At 43.3% G+C, this 17,894-nt stretch overlaps 1 protein-coding gene across 3 annotated transcripts in view; it reads left to right on the top strand.

Annotated features, from left to right (window-relative positions):
- The window catches only part of LOC138300863 (coiled-coil domain-containing protein 50-like), a 671,686-nt gene that overhangs the window by 573,224 nt on the left and 80,568 nt on the right, over positions 1-17,894 (top strand). For all 3 annotated transcript variants that reach the window (XM_069240701.1, XM_069240699.1, XM_069240700.1), the window contains one exon: positions 8,535-8,653. In XM_069240701.1, the coding sequence (XP_069096802.1) occupies positions 8,535-8,653 (119 nt within the window). The remainder of the gene's footprint in view (positions 1-8,534; positions 8,654-17,894) is intronic.

Here is a 17,894-nt window from a genome sequence, read left to right as displayed (position 1 = left end):
CCCTCGGGTCCCCCCTCAAGAGTTCGATTCCCCTCCACTCCCCCCTGGAAATCCTGCAGGGTGAGGTGGACTCAGGTCCATTTGCCCCCACACTAGTGTAACTTTGTCCACAGTACTCTTCGGCAATCTCCTCCGGCGCCGGTCGCTCTCCCAGACCACCCTGTCCGGGTATGGATCCTGTCATCAATGGTTTTCCGCCCTTGGGGTCGAGTCACTGCTGTTTGGTGCAGGGAGGGCCATGCCTTGCAGCCCTCCCCTGATCTTCTGCGCGTATTGTCTTTCCTCCGGGCAGCACTGGTCAGCTACCGATTGAGCTAGCTGCTAACCCACCTCATTGAGGCCTTCGTGGGTGGCTGCCGTCCTCTCTGCAGCGGTGGCCGCGGACTCCCAATGCTGTCACCGCTGGCCGACTGCCGCTCTCACTTCCCCTCACCTCTCAGCCCTGGTCATCCTCCGGAGCCGGCAGGCCGGGGCTCTTCAATCCATTTACGGCCCCTCCCTGCCCCTTCAGCTCACTACTGCAGCTTTCGGCTCTCTCCCTTTGTGACGCTTTTTCGTTTTTCTCTTCCACCGTCTTTCCTAAATGTGTCTTTTGCTCGCAATAAATGCTTGAGGCAGAAAATTAAGCGCTGTCCCTCAAAAATAAGTGCTGGTGCTCCGCACCGGAAACAACAAGCACAAATTAAGCACTGGTGCCACCTCGATGAGGCTCTAGTGGTGAACGCACTTCAGGATATAGGACTATTGGGGCCCCCGGCTCACTTGTTCTTCAAGTTGCTGCCGTCTCCATCGGCCTCAGGTCACAACCCCTCGTTTTCTGACCTGATATGAAATAGCCTCAATATGGAATTGATTATTCATCCACATAGATTACATTGTGTGTCATGCTGTAACATCTATCTGTGGGAGTGTGTGGGGCTTGTGTACAATTAAGGGTACATGCACGAAAGGAGGGTTGAGAATACTCCTTGTTTCATTTCGCCTTTTTTTTCAGTTTTGAATAATGAAACAAATCAGTACCTGATACTTTGGGAATGAACTGAATTGAAAACCACTCAACTGTCTTTGGTCATTTTCTGAGTAACTTCCCCTTTACATTTTCAGGTTATCCCACTGCTCCTAGAGAGACTAGTCTCTCACACCTATTTATCGCTAACAATAGGTGTATTGCTTTTTCATTTTCCTTTGCACACAAACTACGTAACAGCCTAGAATACATGATATTAAGTTGAAGGGAAAAGGGGGCCCCCGGCTTGATATATACATGTATCCATGGCCTGATGGGTACATGTGATTTTTTTATGCACTAATGGAGGCAGTAATATGTTAGCTAATACTACAGAAGAAGGGACATAATCAACCCTGTTATTTTTTATTTTGTGAATGGAATGTTGGAATAAAATAAATGTAACCTATCCCAACACAGTTTTTTCTCTTGGCCCAAGATGTCACTGAATGAGTCATAGAGTGAATAGTGCTAGTGATCCGTGCCCCTTGAACAGGACAAAATAAGTCCTTTAGCGTTATTGTCTGCAACTCAGTTTCAAACCAACTGAATGAAACCAGCAATGAAGCAGATTAAGTTGTACCATTCTTTTACACTTAAATGATTTGAGTCTTGTAGTTTACTAGAGTTAGATGTAAGCCTCCACTGAGACATGGCGGCATCTTTCCTTTTTTATGTTAGATGCTACTGTTAGTGACCCAAAGACCACCTCTTGTAGGAGGCCCCTTTTAATTAACTCCATATGTCTGCTGGTGTGTATTGTTTAACCTCAACTAAAAAGAACACTTTGCCAATCTGACACTGCTGGGCAGTGGCTCCCATGTGTTTAGATAATACATTTTATCACTATTAAAAGGCAACATTTGTGAAACACAATGCTTGCAGAAGCCATAAAGCTGGGAATGGTAAAGGGGAATTAAAGTGTTGCGCTATTAAGGTTCTGTCCTGTTTCCTTACGTAGTTAAATAAGAGCACTGGCTGTCAGTACAGGAAGCCAGATGTAGGTCGTTTTCATTAAAGCATTGCACTCTAACTGAGATCCACATTGTTTTAGATGAGAACATGATTAGTTTGCAGGTTTTATTTTTGTTGGCTTTGCCCAGTCAGATTCTTTCCCTATGTTTATTCTGATGCGATTGCAACACTTTGTAAAACGAAAGTCACCAGCAGATGAGCAATTTCTTTTGTTAATAATTAAAGTAAATGGGCATATAAACAGAGGTTGATTAAATAAAAAAAATAATTTAGTGAGTTATTGTGCTATATTGTCCCCTAGAGAGATCACCACCAAGGTGGCAGAGCCTACATGTCCAAAGTTACTAGTAGTAACTTTACACTTATAAATTGTGGTGTGACAAGCTCAGCCTCACTGGTTTGAGGGGATGGAGACATGTAAGTCTACGCCAGGGTATAAATCTAAAGTCAGAAGCGGTGAAGAGTCATTGTAAATATAAATGTGAGTAAATCTACAAATGTACATTTAACCTTGTAAAGAGGAACTTATTTACAGAATTTTCAGTTAGGTGTAAGGGCTGGAAAATCAATTAAGTACTTGACAGGGCAAGCTTCTGGCATTTTACCATTGAAAGTGATGCCATAGTACAGGCTTTACAGCTTTTAAAAATTCTTTATAATATAGGATTGATGATGCCCAGTGGGATGCTAGCACAGACCTAGATGGATTGCTGCAATGTTTTGGACTTCTAAAATAGCTGATAATTCGAGGTGGAGGGTGCCATTCTGCAAAGGTGGAGCTGACTATATGACAAGGCCAGTTTCTCAGCAAGATAGGGGTTCACAAAAATAAAGCGTAATTTGTGAAGCATGGAAGTTTGAAGTATTCTTCGCTTCTATGGGGAACCACTTCAGTGATATCAGCATTGGAAAGATAGTCATATTTTTTTTGCCAATATCCAATATATTTCCCCTGATTTATTCAGTTTCAGGTGCGGATACCACGTTGATGCGGCTAACATTTTCCAGATAAATACATTGTATTGGTGAAAGCTCATTCAACATTAACTGTGAAGAGCTGTTTTGACTTTAAGAAAAATCATTTACCCATGTAAGATGTTGAAATGTTTTTTTAAAAAGACATGCTGTATCAGTGTGAGCTCATTTAACAATCCTTAGAAAGAACCTTTGGGCTTATACTATGTCAAAGGGCCTCGAAAATTATTTTTATTGTTTGTTCAATATATTTTTGTTGACATTTATGACAAAACAGGAATACTACACAAGCAGAAAATACAGAGAAAAGGGGGAGGTGCGGTATTGTAAGGGGCAAGAGAATGTATCTTGAGATACATACGTATATGCTATATAGTATATCCAACAACATAATTGTCAGTCAGTCAGTTTACAAGTGATAATGATATTGAGAGGTACCGGTGGTATAAATAAAGACATCATATAGAGAAAAATATTTGAGGTTTAAACATCAGGGCCATATTTATACTTTTTGACGCAAAACTGCGCTAACGCAGTTTTGCGCCAAAAAAATTAGCGCCGGCTAACGCCATTCTGAAGCGCCATGCGGGCGCCGTATTTATTCAATGACGTTAGCCGGCGTTAGCCGGCGGCGCTGTCTGGTGTGCGTTAAAAAAAACGACGTACACCAGGCAGCGCCGGCGTAGGGGGAAAATGGCGTATGGGCGTCCACAAATGGTGCAAGTCAGGCTGAGGCAAAAAAATCGCCTCAACCCGATTTGCGCCATTTTTTTACGATGCCCAACCCCCATTGAAATGACTCCTGTCTTAGCAAAGACAGGAGTCATGCCCCCTTGCCCAATGGCCATGCCCAGGGGACTTCTGTCCCCTGGGCATGGTCATTGGGCATAGTGGCATGTAGGGGGGCACAAATCAGGCCCCCCTATGCCACAAAAAAAAAAAAAAAAAATACTTACCTGGACTTACCTTAATGTCCCTGGGGTGGGTCCCTCCATCCTTGGGTGTCCTCCTGGGGTGGGCAAGGGTGGCAGGGGGTGTCCCTGGGGGCAGGGGAGGGCACCTCTGGGCTCATTCTGAGCCCACAGGTCCCTTAACGCCTGCCCTGACCCAGGCGCTAAAATCCGGCACTAATGCGGGGTTTTTAGACCCGCCCACTCCCGGGCGTCATTTTTGCCCGGGAGTATAAATACGACGCATATGCATCTGAGTCATTTTTTAAGACGGGAACGCCTACCTTGCATATCATTAACGCAAGGAAGGTGTTCACGCCAAAAAATTACGCTAACTCCATGAACTTTGGCGCTAGACGCGGTAACGCCAAAGTATAAATATGGAGTTAGTTTTGCGTCGAATTTGCGTCGAAAAAAACGACGCAAATTCGGCGCAAACGTAGTATAAATATGCCCCTAGATATTGAAGATATATTCATAATCGGATATGTAAACACATTCCATGATTGTTTAGTGAGAATCTAGATCTTAGGGTATGTGATTTATATGTTGTAGAGACTCTTAAGAAAACTCTGTGTGGGGGGACAGGGGAAGAGAGTAGGAGGAGTGGGGGGGCTGAGTCATATGGTCTTATAACAGAGTACTAAAAGAGAAAAGCGTTCAGGTGTAAAGTTATCAAATCAGAGAAAGGGGAGAGGGTGAAAAAGTCATAGTGTTGGGTTTCTTATTAACTGGGAGCGTCAGAGCAGAAGCATACATGCGTTTCCCATATATGTTGGGAGATTGTGGGGAACCCTTTGTTGGTAGATTGGTTTATATGTCTGCTTCTTAAGTAGGTTACCCGGGCCCGCCAGGTATGGTATGAGTCATTGTTTCTAGATTTCTAGTCAATTAGGACTACTTTGATAGCAATAGTAAGCAACAGGTCGAGTAGGTGGATATCCGAATCAGGAAGATCAATTGGAGGATTAGTATAATGTGTACCTAATATGATCAGCAGGAAAGACAATGGTATGAAGGTTTTAAAGATAATAGGAGTGTAGGTGGGGGCAGGAAAAGAACATGTGTTCTTCAACACCCGGTGAAGAGTCCCATGACCAATAGGAATTAGAGTCTGTTAGTTTGAGGCGAAACTATTTTGCAGGAGGCCAGTAAGAAGAACTTGGTTTGGGTTAAAGAGGGGATTAATTTGTTTTAATAGGTTTGAGCCTATTTGTGACCAAGAGAGTCCTCGTTAGGTGGAATAAGACCTTTCTCTGGGAAATAAGAAGCCCTTCTAGGAGGAGTGACGGGTGTTTTAGCGGAAGAAAGTAATTTGTAAAGTTTCGATGCTGTATGACCTTGCAGTAGGAAAATATGTGCCTCGTAAATTATTACCAGTTACTTTGAAAGACAGTGATTGTCTTCATGAGAAACTCAGTATCCATGTGAGCTCATTCTACAAAATTTAATGGAAAGCTTTCTGTTTTCCAGTACACTCAAGAACAATGCCCTATTCAGACTGTGATGGCAAGGGATTTAAATTCACTTATGCTCCACCTTTAGGACACTCTGGAATTATTGTGGACATTTGTTGTCGCTTTGAACATGTTATAATCCTTGTATCCACCATATAGTTTTCAAAACTCAGCCAATGGTTCACTGAGTAGAACTCTGTAGGTTGCTCTGCAATTTTGCTGTCCTGATGAAGACCTTGTTCTAAGGCACTGAATTTCCATTCTCTTCTTGGGGTTGAAACATCAACAAAATGTTAGTTGTGCGTTGGCCTGTAAAGTTACTCATTAGGAGTGAATTGTGTGATTAGCAGCTGACCCTCGAACTGATGAGTTTGTAAGTATATTATGGATGAATGCAGATAGGCTATATGCAGTTGCCTGGGTGCACTGCCTTTGATTCATTGTTTTTATTGATTAATTGTTTTTATTTGTAAATAATAATTCCTTGTTACCTTGCACGAGCACTTTTGTCAAATTTTTTACATTATGGAGTAACCATTGTATTTTGCAACTATAGTGTATGTTATGGAGCATGGATATATATGCCATTTTTGCATTTGTATGTGGCTCTGGTGTGTTTCTTTGTCTTTATGTTTTTTCTTTTTCTACCATTAGGTAAGCTGTGAGCAATTAGTTAGCTCTTTGAAGATGTAGTCTTTTTCATGCAAAGCAATTGATTGTGTTATCCGTGAGGACCACTTGTTGTTGGTATTGAATATTCAATATGGCAGCTGAAAAAGTGGGTCTGCATTTCCTCACTGAATAACGGCTGATGGTAGCGTCAGAGATTCCAGAAAAGCAAAGCATAATGTCATAGCATAGTGAAGTGTCATTTTGATCCCTACTCTCTTAACCAAAAATACTTCTCTTTAAATATACTTGCCAATTACAGCTATGGTAATATGAAGTGAATAATGTAAGCCAATGTAAAACAACACTGTCATGACAGAACAAATTATTTGAAATACATTCATAAATATTAGGAATGCTATGAACTATCAACATAAGAGTTTATGATTTAGGATTCTTATTTTAATCGGTACGCAGTGACATAACTAAAGCCAAATGATGTTTGTTAACACTGAAATCAGGTTTCGGTTGATGGAGGAATACTATGATTAGGTTAGGTATTGTCCATTCGTTTTACAAAAACTGATTTCAAGTAGGCCTTTTCCTGCCCAAGGATTGAAGACACCGCATGTGATCTTGAACACTGAAATCTCTTGAAAATGTGTCCTTAATGCATAGTGGAGAACACTTGTGAAAAGGATAGGGTTTGCTATCCCTTTCCCAGCGCTAAGAAAAGCCTTCAGTTAACATTTGCTGCAGTACCTTACTGGCTTAGACAGTCATATTGGAGTAATGGGGTTAATATTTTTCCCTTGGACCAAATAAGCCAATTCTTCTTAATGAAACTGCTTCAAGTGAACACTTCATGTAGTCTTTTTGCTACCAGGGGCACTAGCTGGTCTCCTCTGGCTGTTGGTGGTATACGCATCCAAACATGGAGGTACCCTTTTGAAAAGCAATAGCCTCTCTCCGACCCTAGAGATAATATCCCCTTATTAGATTTTTTTCTTTCTTTTACCAGAAGTTACTCTAGTATGAAAACGAGGTCGCATTGCCTTTGGTAAGATGCATTTGCACGAGGCAAATGGCTCATTGATAAAAAAAACGATTTCCTTAATCCCACTTCTTATTTGAGAAGTCTCATTAGGTACTGTAACCTGACAGGAGATGCTGCATTAGGGTTTAGAAGGCTGTTTCACTTTGCTGGCCCATGAGTCTCAAGTCCATCCAGTCCACTCATAAGTCTCTGTGGTGTTAGAAATACCAATCCTCCTCACAGCGTTCATCCTCACTTTTAACCCACCCGTCTGGAACTAAGGGACAGATTTTCCATCATATTTCCATTTTGAGAGAGACCAGGCGCAAAATCCTTTGTAGTATTTGTGAAGCAAGTGTTAATTTGTCTTGCTTTGTAAAACAAACAAAAAACAAAAAAGCAACAAAACGTATCAAATGCCTTGCATTACTTTGCGCCACGGAGGCATTCAGTGGGAGGTGCATGCGCATCCTGTGCACCTACCCATGAATCTTGACGCAGACCCATATTTACAGAGAGAATGGAGCGACAACCTGCGGCTGGCATAACACTGAGAAATATCTTTATTTCTCCTTCTTATTTCCTCTTTGCGATTGTGCTGCATTCTGCAGGAGATAGCCTAAAAGGATAGCTTTTGTTGAGGAAGTTACGCCTTCCAAACTACTGTGCCTTTAACTCAGCCATCATCCACTGTGGCGCAATGGTGCTTGCATTGTCACCAGGCAGCCACAAGTGTGCCAGCGCATGGAGAGAGCAGAACTGTGCCATTTATTTATATGGCTCGGTACTGCTCTCTCTTATTCTCGCAATGCTGCAACTTCATCTGCTGTGCTGCATTGAGTGAACATTTTGAGAATGAGCCCCGTAGCGACTTGCACAAAATAAAGCTGAAGAAACACAATAGGCGCCCATGTCTCCTTAGATTGTAACCTAACTGTTGATGTAGACTTGATGCACATAATACAGTAATGATCCATTTAGTACCAAAGATTTTAACTGATTATTGATAAAGTTTTAAGTATTTGATATGGGCATGGTTATGGCGTGGACTGGGATTGTGCTATGTTAAGGATCTGAGTTATATTTAAAGATAAAATTCCACTTTTCGGATATTTCAGTTTTCTTTATAAGAATTTATATTGCCTTTTGTATGCTCAAAAGGCCAAAATAAATCCAAGGCATTAATCTGTCATACACAATTGTAACCTTAAGCAGCATACATAACTGTCATACATAGATAAGTGTATCTAAATACCTTAATTTACACGAAAGAGTGGAATTATCATTGAAGTGTATATCTAAAAATGGAACTACCTACTTAGTTTAATTACATAACTCACTTTGTTGAAAACGCTGTAAGAAAAAGTTTCAGTAAGAGGATTAGCTACTGAATCCCACGCACAACAGCACTGTAATTGGTATTGGCCAATAAATCGTCAACTTTATCCCACAGCCCTGTATGGATAGACAAACTCCAATTGTGAGCCAGAAAATGACTTATTTGAATTTCATTTCTTTTTCAATAGAATGAAGAATCACCTACCCGTCAATTGTGGCAGAACTCTGAAGGCAACGCCTCCCAGAGAGAACATCCCATCCAAGAAAAGTCTACTCTTCTTGCCAGAGAAACTGGAGATGCTGAGAAGTAAGGACCGTTTTTGAACATTTATGGGCACAGCAGTTTGAATGGTCCTTCAACTACCTTATCCAAGGTTAAATGTCATTTACTGTATTAGGAATTACATTAAGAGAATGAAAAGATTCTATTCTCTCTTCAGAACACCAATCCAGTATACAGTTTAAATTATGGTGTACGCTGGAGTTGCTCACATGTTACATATGAAGAATGCTCTCAAGTAAGTTTTACTTGTACCCCCGTCTTGTACCTTCCTCACGTACATCACTCCTTTATGCATCAACTAGGGTCCCGCTTTACGAATACAGATAGAGAGAACACATAAACCTCTATGAAGGACATAAGTATTTAAGTCTTTACTTATACTGTTATGATCAAACATCTCTGAGATCCAACAAAATTATATGCTCTATTTCAAATGTGAAAGCGTAAGTATATTCCAGAGAGAAAAAAAGAAAGTATCCTGATTGGTTCTTTCCAGACTTCCTGACTGTGACTAGTTGCTCTAATTTTTGCTAATTTGAATTTACATCCAAAGTGCTTGGGATATTACATACTTAAAGATGAGCTCTTTCTTTTATCAATCTCTTCACCACCTGAAGGACTTTTACACATTTAGAAATTTGAAATCAATGTAGCGACAAAAAAGCTTCATTATAAGTAGGACCACTGGAAAAAATGTGCAGCTGTGTTTTTTTTAATGTAAATATTTATATTCTTCACTCACCACTTATTCCACTGTCGGCACCATCATCTGTAAATTTAAACTCAAAATTTAGTTTCTATCGCAGTTATTAAGATAATATGATAGTCTTCGCCCATGGATTCCATGCCTTTGTGTAATCTCCAGGTGTCAGACTGGATCCGAAAGAGTTTTTCAAACAATACTCCTGCAAGCTAGTAGTCTGAGCTACCCCCAGTCCCTTTTGACTGGCTTTTTTTGATGTTATGTTGACCTTTTTTGAGATTTTTCTCCCTGTGTGAAACTGGCTGGTTTCAAACCACTTGGGGCTTGTCAAAGGCAAATGTCAGTGACAGATCCTCACTTGATGTGTTTGTGGTGTCTGGAGCGGGACTGCAACTCCAAGACCTGCGATGACTGCCCCACCATGCATCCCAAGGTGATGAGGGACCTGTCCATCAAGCTTCTAGCCACTCCGTGACACTCTAGGTCCAGTTGGCCCAGAAGGTCCTAGGACAGCCTGTGGAGCCCTTCCTAACATTTATGATCACATTTCAAGTTGTTAGGTTAGTCCTACAAGCACAAGAAGTTGAAGACGTCTTAGAGATCTTCAACTTCACCATATCCTTCAGTCTTCCAACGAGATGTGGGAATGTAAGTACTCCAGGCCCTACGAGTCTACAAAACCTGAACCCGGGTCCTTTCTGTGTTTCCATTATTTTCCTGAGCAGGAGAGTGACCCCAGCCAGAAGACTTTTAATAAGCCATGTGTTTCTTATTTGGGTGGCCTGCCAATCCAGTGCACCTTCAGGACCCTTGGGCACAAGAGAGGCCCCTACTGGGTCTACAGTAGCAGGTTCACCCTCGGCATCAATCCCTCACTGGATCTGAAGCAGAGGTGTCGATGAGGCTGAGGCCTTCCTCGCCACCTGCTCCAATACTGAAGCCGTCGGCACCGCCCCCATTGTGATTCCCAACTCCTACATGGAGCCGGAGCAGTTTAATCCAACTCCAGTGCCAACTGGGTCCATGCTTCCCGGAGCAGAGCCAGAGCCTTATTTTATTTGACGGGCCTGGAGAGTAAGATGAATGGGAGGGGTTTATATACCCTTATGGTTAACAGCTCCCTGAAGAAGAACAGGAAAAGGACAACTGCTATGAGGAACTGGTGGAGGACAGTGAGTTAGACACCTCACCAGACAATGGCCTGATTTTTCCTCCTACAGTGGCTGTAGAAGAGAGAGCCTCCTTTGTGATGGGGTGCATAGGGCCGCTGAGGTTTTACACTTTTGGTTACCCACAGTGCCAGTCAAGGCGCACATCTCCACAGAGGTGCTTCAACCAGGAGTGCCCCGTTCTGAATCCCTTCTCCCCTTCAACAAAGCCCTTACCAATGTCCTACTTGGGGCCTGGTCCAAGCCCTGCAGAGGGGCTCCTGTGCATAGGAAAAATGCCTACCGCCATTGCCCCTCTCTTGTGATCCTAGTTTCTTCTCCAAGCATCCCTCACCGAACAGTTTGGTGGTCCACGCCTCCAAATCCAAGATTAACCCTGGCATGTTACCTACCCTCTAGATAGGAAATTCAAGATGCTGGACAACTTTGGCAAGAAAATGTTGTCTTCCAACAGCCTAGCACTGTGATTAGTGAACACTGCATGCCTTTTGGGATGTTATTTTATTACAATATGGGACTTGGTTGTGGAAGTGGTGCTTATGATTTAGGAGGAGACCCAAGCCAAATTCACCCAGGCTATTGCTGATGGGCGAAATGCAGCATAGTTCACCATAAGGTGTGGGCTGGACCAGGCCAACTCGCTGGGCAGAGCAGTTTCTTCATGAGTGGCCTTGCAATGCCATGCCTGGCTGAGAACAACTGTTTTTGCACGGTATGTCTAGTCTTCCCTCATGGGCATGCCCTTCGATGGTGATTGCCTCTTTGGAGAGAAGGTGGATTCAGTGCTGGAGGGCCTTAAGGGCTGCAGGGGTTTTTGCCAGGTCCTTGTACTTGTTTGTGGCCCCTCATCAACCCCAGCCGACCTTCTGCCCCTTTTGTGGCAATGAAAGATGTTCCTAGCAGTGCTCTTACCCTCCCAACCACCACAGCCATCAGGCTTTCCAGCATATTTGTGACCGGGGGTCCCACAGGCAGAGTGGGACAGGCGGCCAGTGGACGATTCAGTCCACCAATTCCCCAGCAGCCTCTGGTTCCAAGCCTCTTTAGTTTGCCCTCCGAACATCATGGGCATCCAGTGTAAGGCAGGATACACCACCACCTGCCCCTACTGGCATTCAGTGACATTGGACAGCTGGGGTCTCTATTTTATCCAAGGGGGCTACTCCCTCCCCTGTGTGACTACCCCATCACCCATGCCACCCACTTACGGTCAGCTGGTGGATGACTATATCTGCGTGCTCCATCAAGAAGTGCAGGCTGGGCCAAGGGACCCATAGAGAGGTTGTCTGCATCATAAGTAGGTCGTGGTTGCTGTTCTCTCTATTTTCTGGTTCCAAAGAAGGACAGAGGACTTTGTTGTGTCTTGGATCTTCCCCATCTCAAACTTTTCTCGAAAACAGAGAAACTCAAAATGCTCACACTCTCCCAAGTTCTGCCTGCCCTCAACCCAGGAGACTGGATGGTAGTGTTAATCTTGCAGCATGCATATTTTCACATTCCCATCCTGCCTGCCCACAGATGTTACCTTTGGTTCACGGTGGGCCAAGAGCACTTTCAGTTTGCTTTGCTACCGTTCGGCCATATCAGTACCTCTCAGGTGTTCACAAAAGGGGCAGCAGTGGTTGCAGCTCAATTGTGGAGGTCACGAGTTCAAGTCTTACCCTACCTCGACGATTAACTGTTGAAGTCAGGCTCGCCCCAGGCAGTCGTCTCCCACCTTCAGACTATGGCAAATATCCTGCATTTTCTGGGTTTCACTATCAACATGCAAAAGTTGCACCTAACTCCCTCTCAGAATTTTTTTTTCATCAGAGGTGTTCTGGACATAGTGCAGTTTTGGGTCTATCCTCCCGAGCAGCGAGTCCAGAAGTTTCAGGCTATGAGTCAGATGTTTAAACCTCTACCATGGATTTTGGTGAGACTGACTCTGAGGCTGTTAGGCCTCCTGGCCTCTTGTATCCTGCTGAATATTCATGCACACCATCAGGGGAATCTCTCCTACATGCTCCAGAACTCGGAGGGAACTACAAACGTTCTGCAGTGGTGGCTAATGATTGGGTCAGTGGCTGACCCCTCACCCTTCCCCAATTCGAGTAGTGACAGGTGAAACCCTACTGGGCTGGGGCAGCCACGTGCGAGATGTAGATAATTAGAGGCCTCTGCTCTATGGTGGCGTCCGAGCTCCACATTAACCTTTTGGAGCTCTGGGCAGTTTGCTTGGCACTGAAAGTCTTTCTTCCTTCGATCAAGGGGAGTCTGGTGCACAGACAATGTCACTGCCATATGGTATTGCAACATACGGGGGGTGGAGTCGAGGACCTTTTCTTAAGAGGCCTTGCTTCTGTGGACATGGCTGGAACACCAGGACATTTCTCTGGTAGTTCATCACATGGTTGGCCGAAGACGACTAGCGGATCACAAATGGAGTGCATCTCCATTTGGAAGTGGTGCAAGGTCTCTTTCAGGAGTGGGATGAGCCTAGGTGAGATCTGTTCACAACTGCCATGAACATGCAATATCATCAACTTTGCATGCAGGAGTTTCCAAGGTGCATCTTACTTGGAGATATTTTTCATCTCAAGTGGATGTTTGGCCTCTTATACACCTTTCTGTCAATTCTACTCCTGCCCAGATTTCTAAAGAAGGTCATGAACGACTGGGCTCAAGTCATTCTTGTGGCTCCGGATTGGTCACGCAGAGTCTGGTATCCCAAGCTGTTTAGCATGGCCATTGGTCCTCCAATCAGGCTGCCTCTTTGAAAGGATTTTCTGTTGCAGCAACAGGGGAGGGGCCCGCAACTGAACCCGTGCACTCTCCACCTTCGTGCTCCGAGATTGAGCAGTTGACAGCTTTTGACCTTCCTCCCGAAGTCTGTAATGTTACTCTGGTAGCCAGACATCCCTCCATCAAATCGGCATATGCCTGCCGTTGGTACCAGTTTGTGTCATGGTGTGCTTCCCACAATGTTGACCCCCATCTCTGAACCTGTATCAAATGTACTCTTGTTTGCATTGCCTTTGGCCTCGCAGAGCTCTGTTCTGTTCACACTTAAGGGCAAGCTTTCTGCCATCTCAGTATTCTTGCAGTTGCTGGACCATACTTCTCTCTTTAAGTCACCCGGTGTGGCTATGTTCGTTAAAGGACTCAAGCATATGCTTTTACCTATGCCTTTCATCATGCCATAGTGGCACCTTAAGACGGTCCTCACCTTTCTCATGTATGCACCATTTGAGCCTCTGCATAATTTTCCTATTAGGCACTTAACTTTAAAAACTGACTTTTTAGTGGCTATATAATGGGCCAGAAGGGTCAGTGAACTGCAGGTAACCTCCTTATACCACCTTGTAAATGGCAAGCTAGTTTTCTGGATGCTTGCCTCCTTCCTGAACGTTGTAACTCCCTTCCATTTAGGGTAGAACATCACCTTGCCTATGTTCTATACTCCACCTCATCCCTCCAAAGAGGAGGAGACTCCAGCGTCTGGACCTAAAACGATTGTAGTAATTCAACCCTGGCCGTATGAAAGAACTCTGGGTGAACGATCAACTCTATGTGGGCTATGTGAGACCAGAAAAGGGGAGGCTGTACAGAAAAAGACTATCTTGAGATAGATTGTCCATGGCATCAAGATCTGCTAAGTATTGTCCAATAAGCAGCTCCTGCGGGGTTGCAAGCTTGTCCCACCAGAACCACAGCATTAGTGCATACCGTCCTAGTCCTCAACATCTGACAGGCAAAAACGTGGGCCTCATTGCATACTTTTACCAACAGTACTACCTGGACAGTCAAGTCTGTTGTAACGGGCACTTCGCCCTTTCAGTCCTGAAGAACCTTCTGATCTAATTGGTTTTGCAGTCCCACCTTCTGAGAGGTATTGCTTGGATATCTATTCTAAGGTAATGAATCTGCGGATAGAAGTCTCTATCAGATGAACAAGTTACTTACATTTGGTAACGCCTTATTTGGTGGAGAGTCTATCGAGCCGCATATTCCCTACAGACCCTCCCATACTGCTTGGTCTGCAAACCAATTATGGTGTAGGGCCCTAGTTTGTCACACCAGTGGTCAGTGCTCATCATACTCCATGATCCTGGCATGGAAAGTTGCGAAAGTAACTGACGTTAGTGCGCTGAGGTGGCACCTTTATAGGTATCACACATGTCACTTCCGGCGTGGACGCCGCTGCCATACAGAGTCAAACAACACTACTTATCACCATGCAGGGGACCTACTTGAAAATCTTCCGGATCCATTCTGATGCCTGGGAATTATTCTAAGATAAGGAATCTTTGGCTAGATAGATTCTCTACTAGATAAAGCATTATTGAAGTTAAGTAGCTAATTAATTGCACAGTGTGTTCTCTGCCACACCAGACAGTTTATGAATCGTAGCTGGCCATAGCTGTAAGCTTTCCTTTAAATAAATCTCAGTTTTTCTCAAATGGTGACCAAATCCCCAATTGATCCTTAAATGAAGTAGGAAGCATAGTTGTCTCCAGCAGGAAATATAAACTTTAAATACTTGAATGTTTTTCTAACTGAATGTAAAGAATAGTTCCTAATTTGTCATTTGTTTGATTTACTGTTCACACAGATTCATGTTTATATCACAGAACGAGTTCTGTAAGCTGTAGCTATTTCATCAGGGCACCAGTAGACCCTTATTATGTAAAAGACACCCTTTTCCTGTTTGCACCACAGCACACTTTAAGCAGGTCCGCTGGTGCAAACAGGGACAGTTCGTCCTATTACAATTAATGTACTGCTCTTAAGGCAGCTGCAAACTTGACCCAGGCCTGATGGCTGTAACTTAGTACAATATGTAGTGGCAGCTTGCAGCCACCGCTCCATCTTTCTATATGCATAAAGTACCCGCCTGCACTTCAAAGGGTGTCAGAGATGCCTCTGCAGTGAGTGACTGCAGACAGATGTCTGGGGTAACCATAGAGAACACCCATCCAGAAGGACACCCCAAGAGCACACTTAATATGTGCATGTGGGAAGGCTTGCCCTTTATGTGAACTTTCCCATATTTCATTAAACATTTTCTCTCTTTCACTTTCTTCATTCTGTCTGGCTCTTTTGGACAGGTTTCTCTTAATTTTGTCATTAATTTTGCATACTCCCCATAATCCTAATAGGCAAATCAAAACAATTAGTAGGCCTAACATGATTTTCGCAAGAACTCCATTCCAAATGTTGGTAAACCATTTTCCTACCCGGGCAATTCCAAATTTTTCCCAAACTCCAGGTTCTTTTAGATCCTTCAAATCTGTACTATCTCTAGTCAGGTTAGTAATCATGCTTCTAATTTTCTTACTGTTATCAGGTATATAAGAACAGCAGTGCCGTTCATTAAGCATTTTGCACACACCTCCATTCTTTGCTAAAAGAATGTCTAAAGCAAGCCGGTTTTGAAGAGTCATAGCTCTTTCTGCAGCAAGTTCAGTATCCATCAATAATATTGCTCCTGTAAAATTTGTCAGCATGTTATCCACAATAGTAGACAACTTTTGAATTTTCATAGAATTTAAAATAACCCCAACTGATGGGATTATTGCTCCAAATATGTCACTAATGACAACAGCCACTGATTCTCGTTTCTGTCTAGAATGTTGTATTTCAGAAGATCTAGGTATTTGTTTTAAGTCATCAATCTGGTATATCTTTGGGAAAACTATTCCCAAATAACATGTCCCATACCATCCCTTTGGGAGACGGTAATATGCATTTAACCCACAGATGTAATAGATTCCAGGAATCGCTGGGTCTTGTCCATTTAACATGAAGGTCCATTTACTCTGAAACAAAAACACATGTCGACATTCACTCGTACCCACAAACAAATTGTCTTGATCGGATTTTGGTCTGTATATACATAGCCTACCTACGTGTAATGCATCTATAGCTAATTTGCCTTGTGTTTTAATTGCAGTATAAGCGTAATCATTTGCATAAGTGCGTTTTTCTAAACCTTTTTCTAATTTCTCCTTTAATGCTTTGCGTCTATCATCTGTATGATCTAGAAAGCTTTTCTCCACAGGAGACAGTAAGCATGTTAAATTGTTGCGGTGTGCATAAGCAGTTCCAAATGTTAGTGTTGGCTCAAAGAATCCTCTAACTAATTTTATATCATGCTCTTTAGCTAGCTTATTTAAGAATTCAATTACAGGCACAAAAGAGAACACAACATCCAAATTTGAATAAAAGTATTGTACATGCTCTTGTTTATAAAATCTTGTTAGTAGCAAGCTGCAGCTAATCCCATAAGTAAGAGGGAGGCTATGATAAGTAACCCCCTCCTGCACGGATGGAGGAATTTTAGTACACACATAACAATCTTTCGTATCCATAGTTTCCACATACTCATTTAATAAGCGATAGAAAACATTAGTAGAAAGTTCCCCTTTTGTGTCAGTTCCCTCATGTAGATGTCTAGCATCCTGTTCAAATTTCTCCCATGGTGATAGTTTATTAGTTGTAGTGGTAGTCTCAAGTTTTGAAGTTGCATTAATAGTTTCACTCTCTCTCCAAGGCATTCCCACAATCACTCCCACAATCATTATTGCACATACAACACCTATCATAAGTCCTAACCAACCACACACTTTACTTCCTTTGTTACTATAAGCCATGTTTGTATAGAATCAGAATAGTAGATCAACAATCAACTTAAGATGGCAAACTCTGCGTATTTACAGCGTCTTCTCTCACTCTAGGACCCTTTTCGTCAGTTCAGGTTAGCAGCTTGTCGCAATCAGGTTTCTATATGTCAAATTCAGGTTTAATTGTCTCTTTCCGGTAGGTTTATAAAGTCTCTTTCCTTTTAATATATTTTCCAAGATTTTCTGTTGTTGGTTTCCTTCAGGTACCGTAGTATTGGCCCGGCACTTCTCGATCAAAACAAAATGCCAAGAATTCTTGTTGCCATTCAGAGGTCTTAGCGTATGCCCATTCAGGACCTGTATACCTTTGGTTTGCTATTCTCTTTCTTTTTAATCTTCGTTCACCCTGCTGTTCCCCTTCGCTCAGATCATCCCTCTGTGAGGTATCGCTTTCTTCTATTATTGTCTCGTTTGTTAATTCTCTTATTCTAAAAGGTGACTTTTCCGGCCATGTATCACCTCTATGGGCCTGATTCAGACCTTGGCGGACGGCGGAGGCCGTCCGCCAAGGTCCCGCCGACAAATGACCGCACCGCGGTCAAAAGACCGCGGCGGCCATTCAAACATTTCCGCTGGGCCGGCGGGCGCTCTCTACAAGAGCGCCCGCCGGCCCAGCGGAAATGCCCCTGCAACGAGGACGCCGGCTCAGAATTGAGCCGGCGTAGTTGCAGGGGTGCGACGGGTGCAGTTGCACCCGTCGCGTATTTCAGTGTCTGCAAAGCAGACAC

Source organism: Pleurodeles waltl, chromosome 6 (assembly GCF_031143425.1).
Source record: "Pleurodeles waltl isolate 20211129_DDA chromosome 6, aPleWal1.hap1.20221129, whole genome shotgun sequence".
NCBI classification, from domain to species: Eukaryota; Metazoa; Chordata; class Amphibia; order Caudata; family Salamandridae; genus Pleurodeles; species Pleurodeles waltl.
Note: the sequence above shows the minus strand (reverse complement) of the source record. Positions and strands in the feature narration are given on the sequence as shown.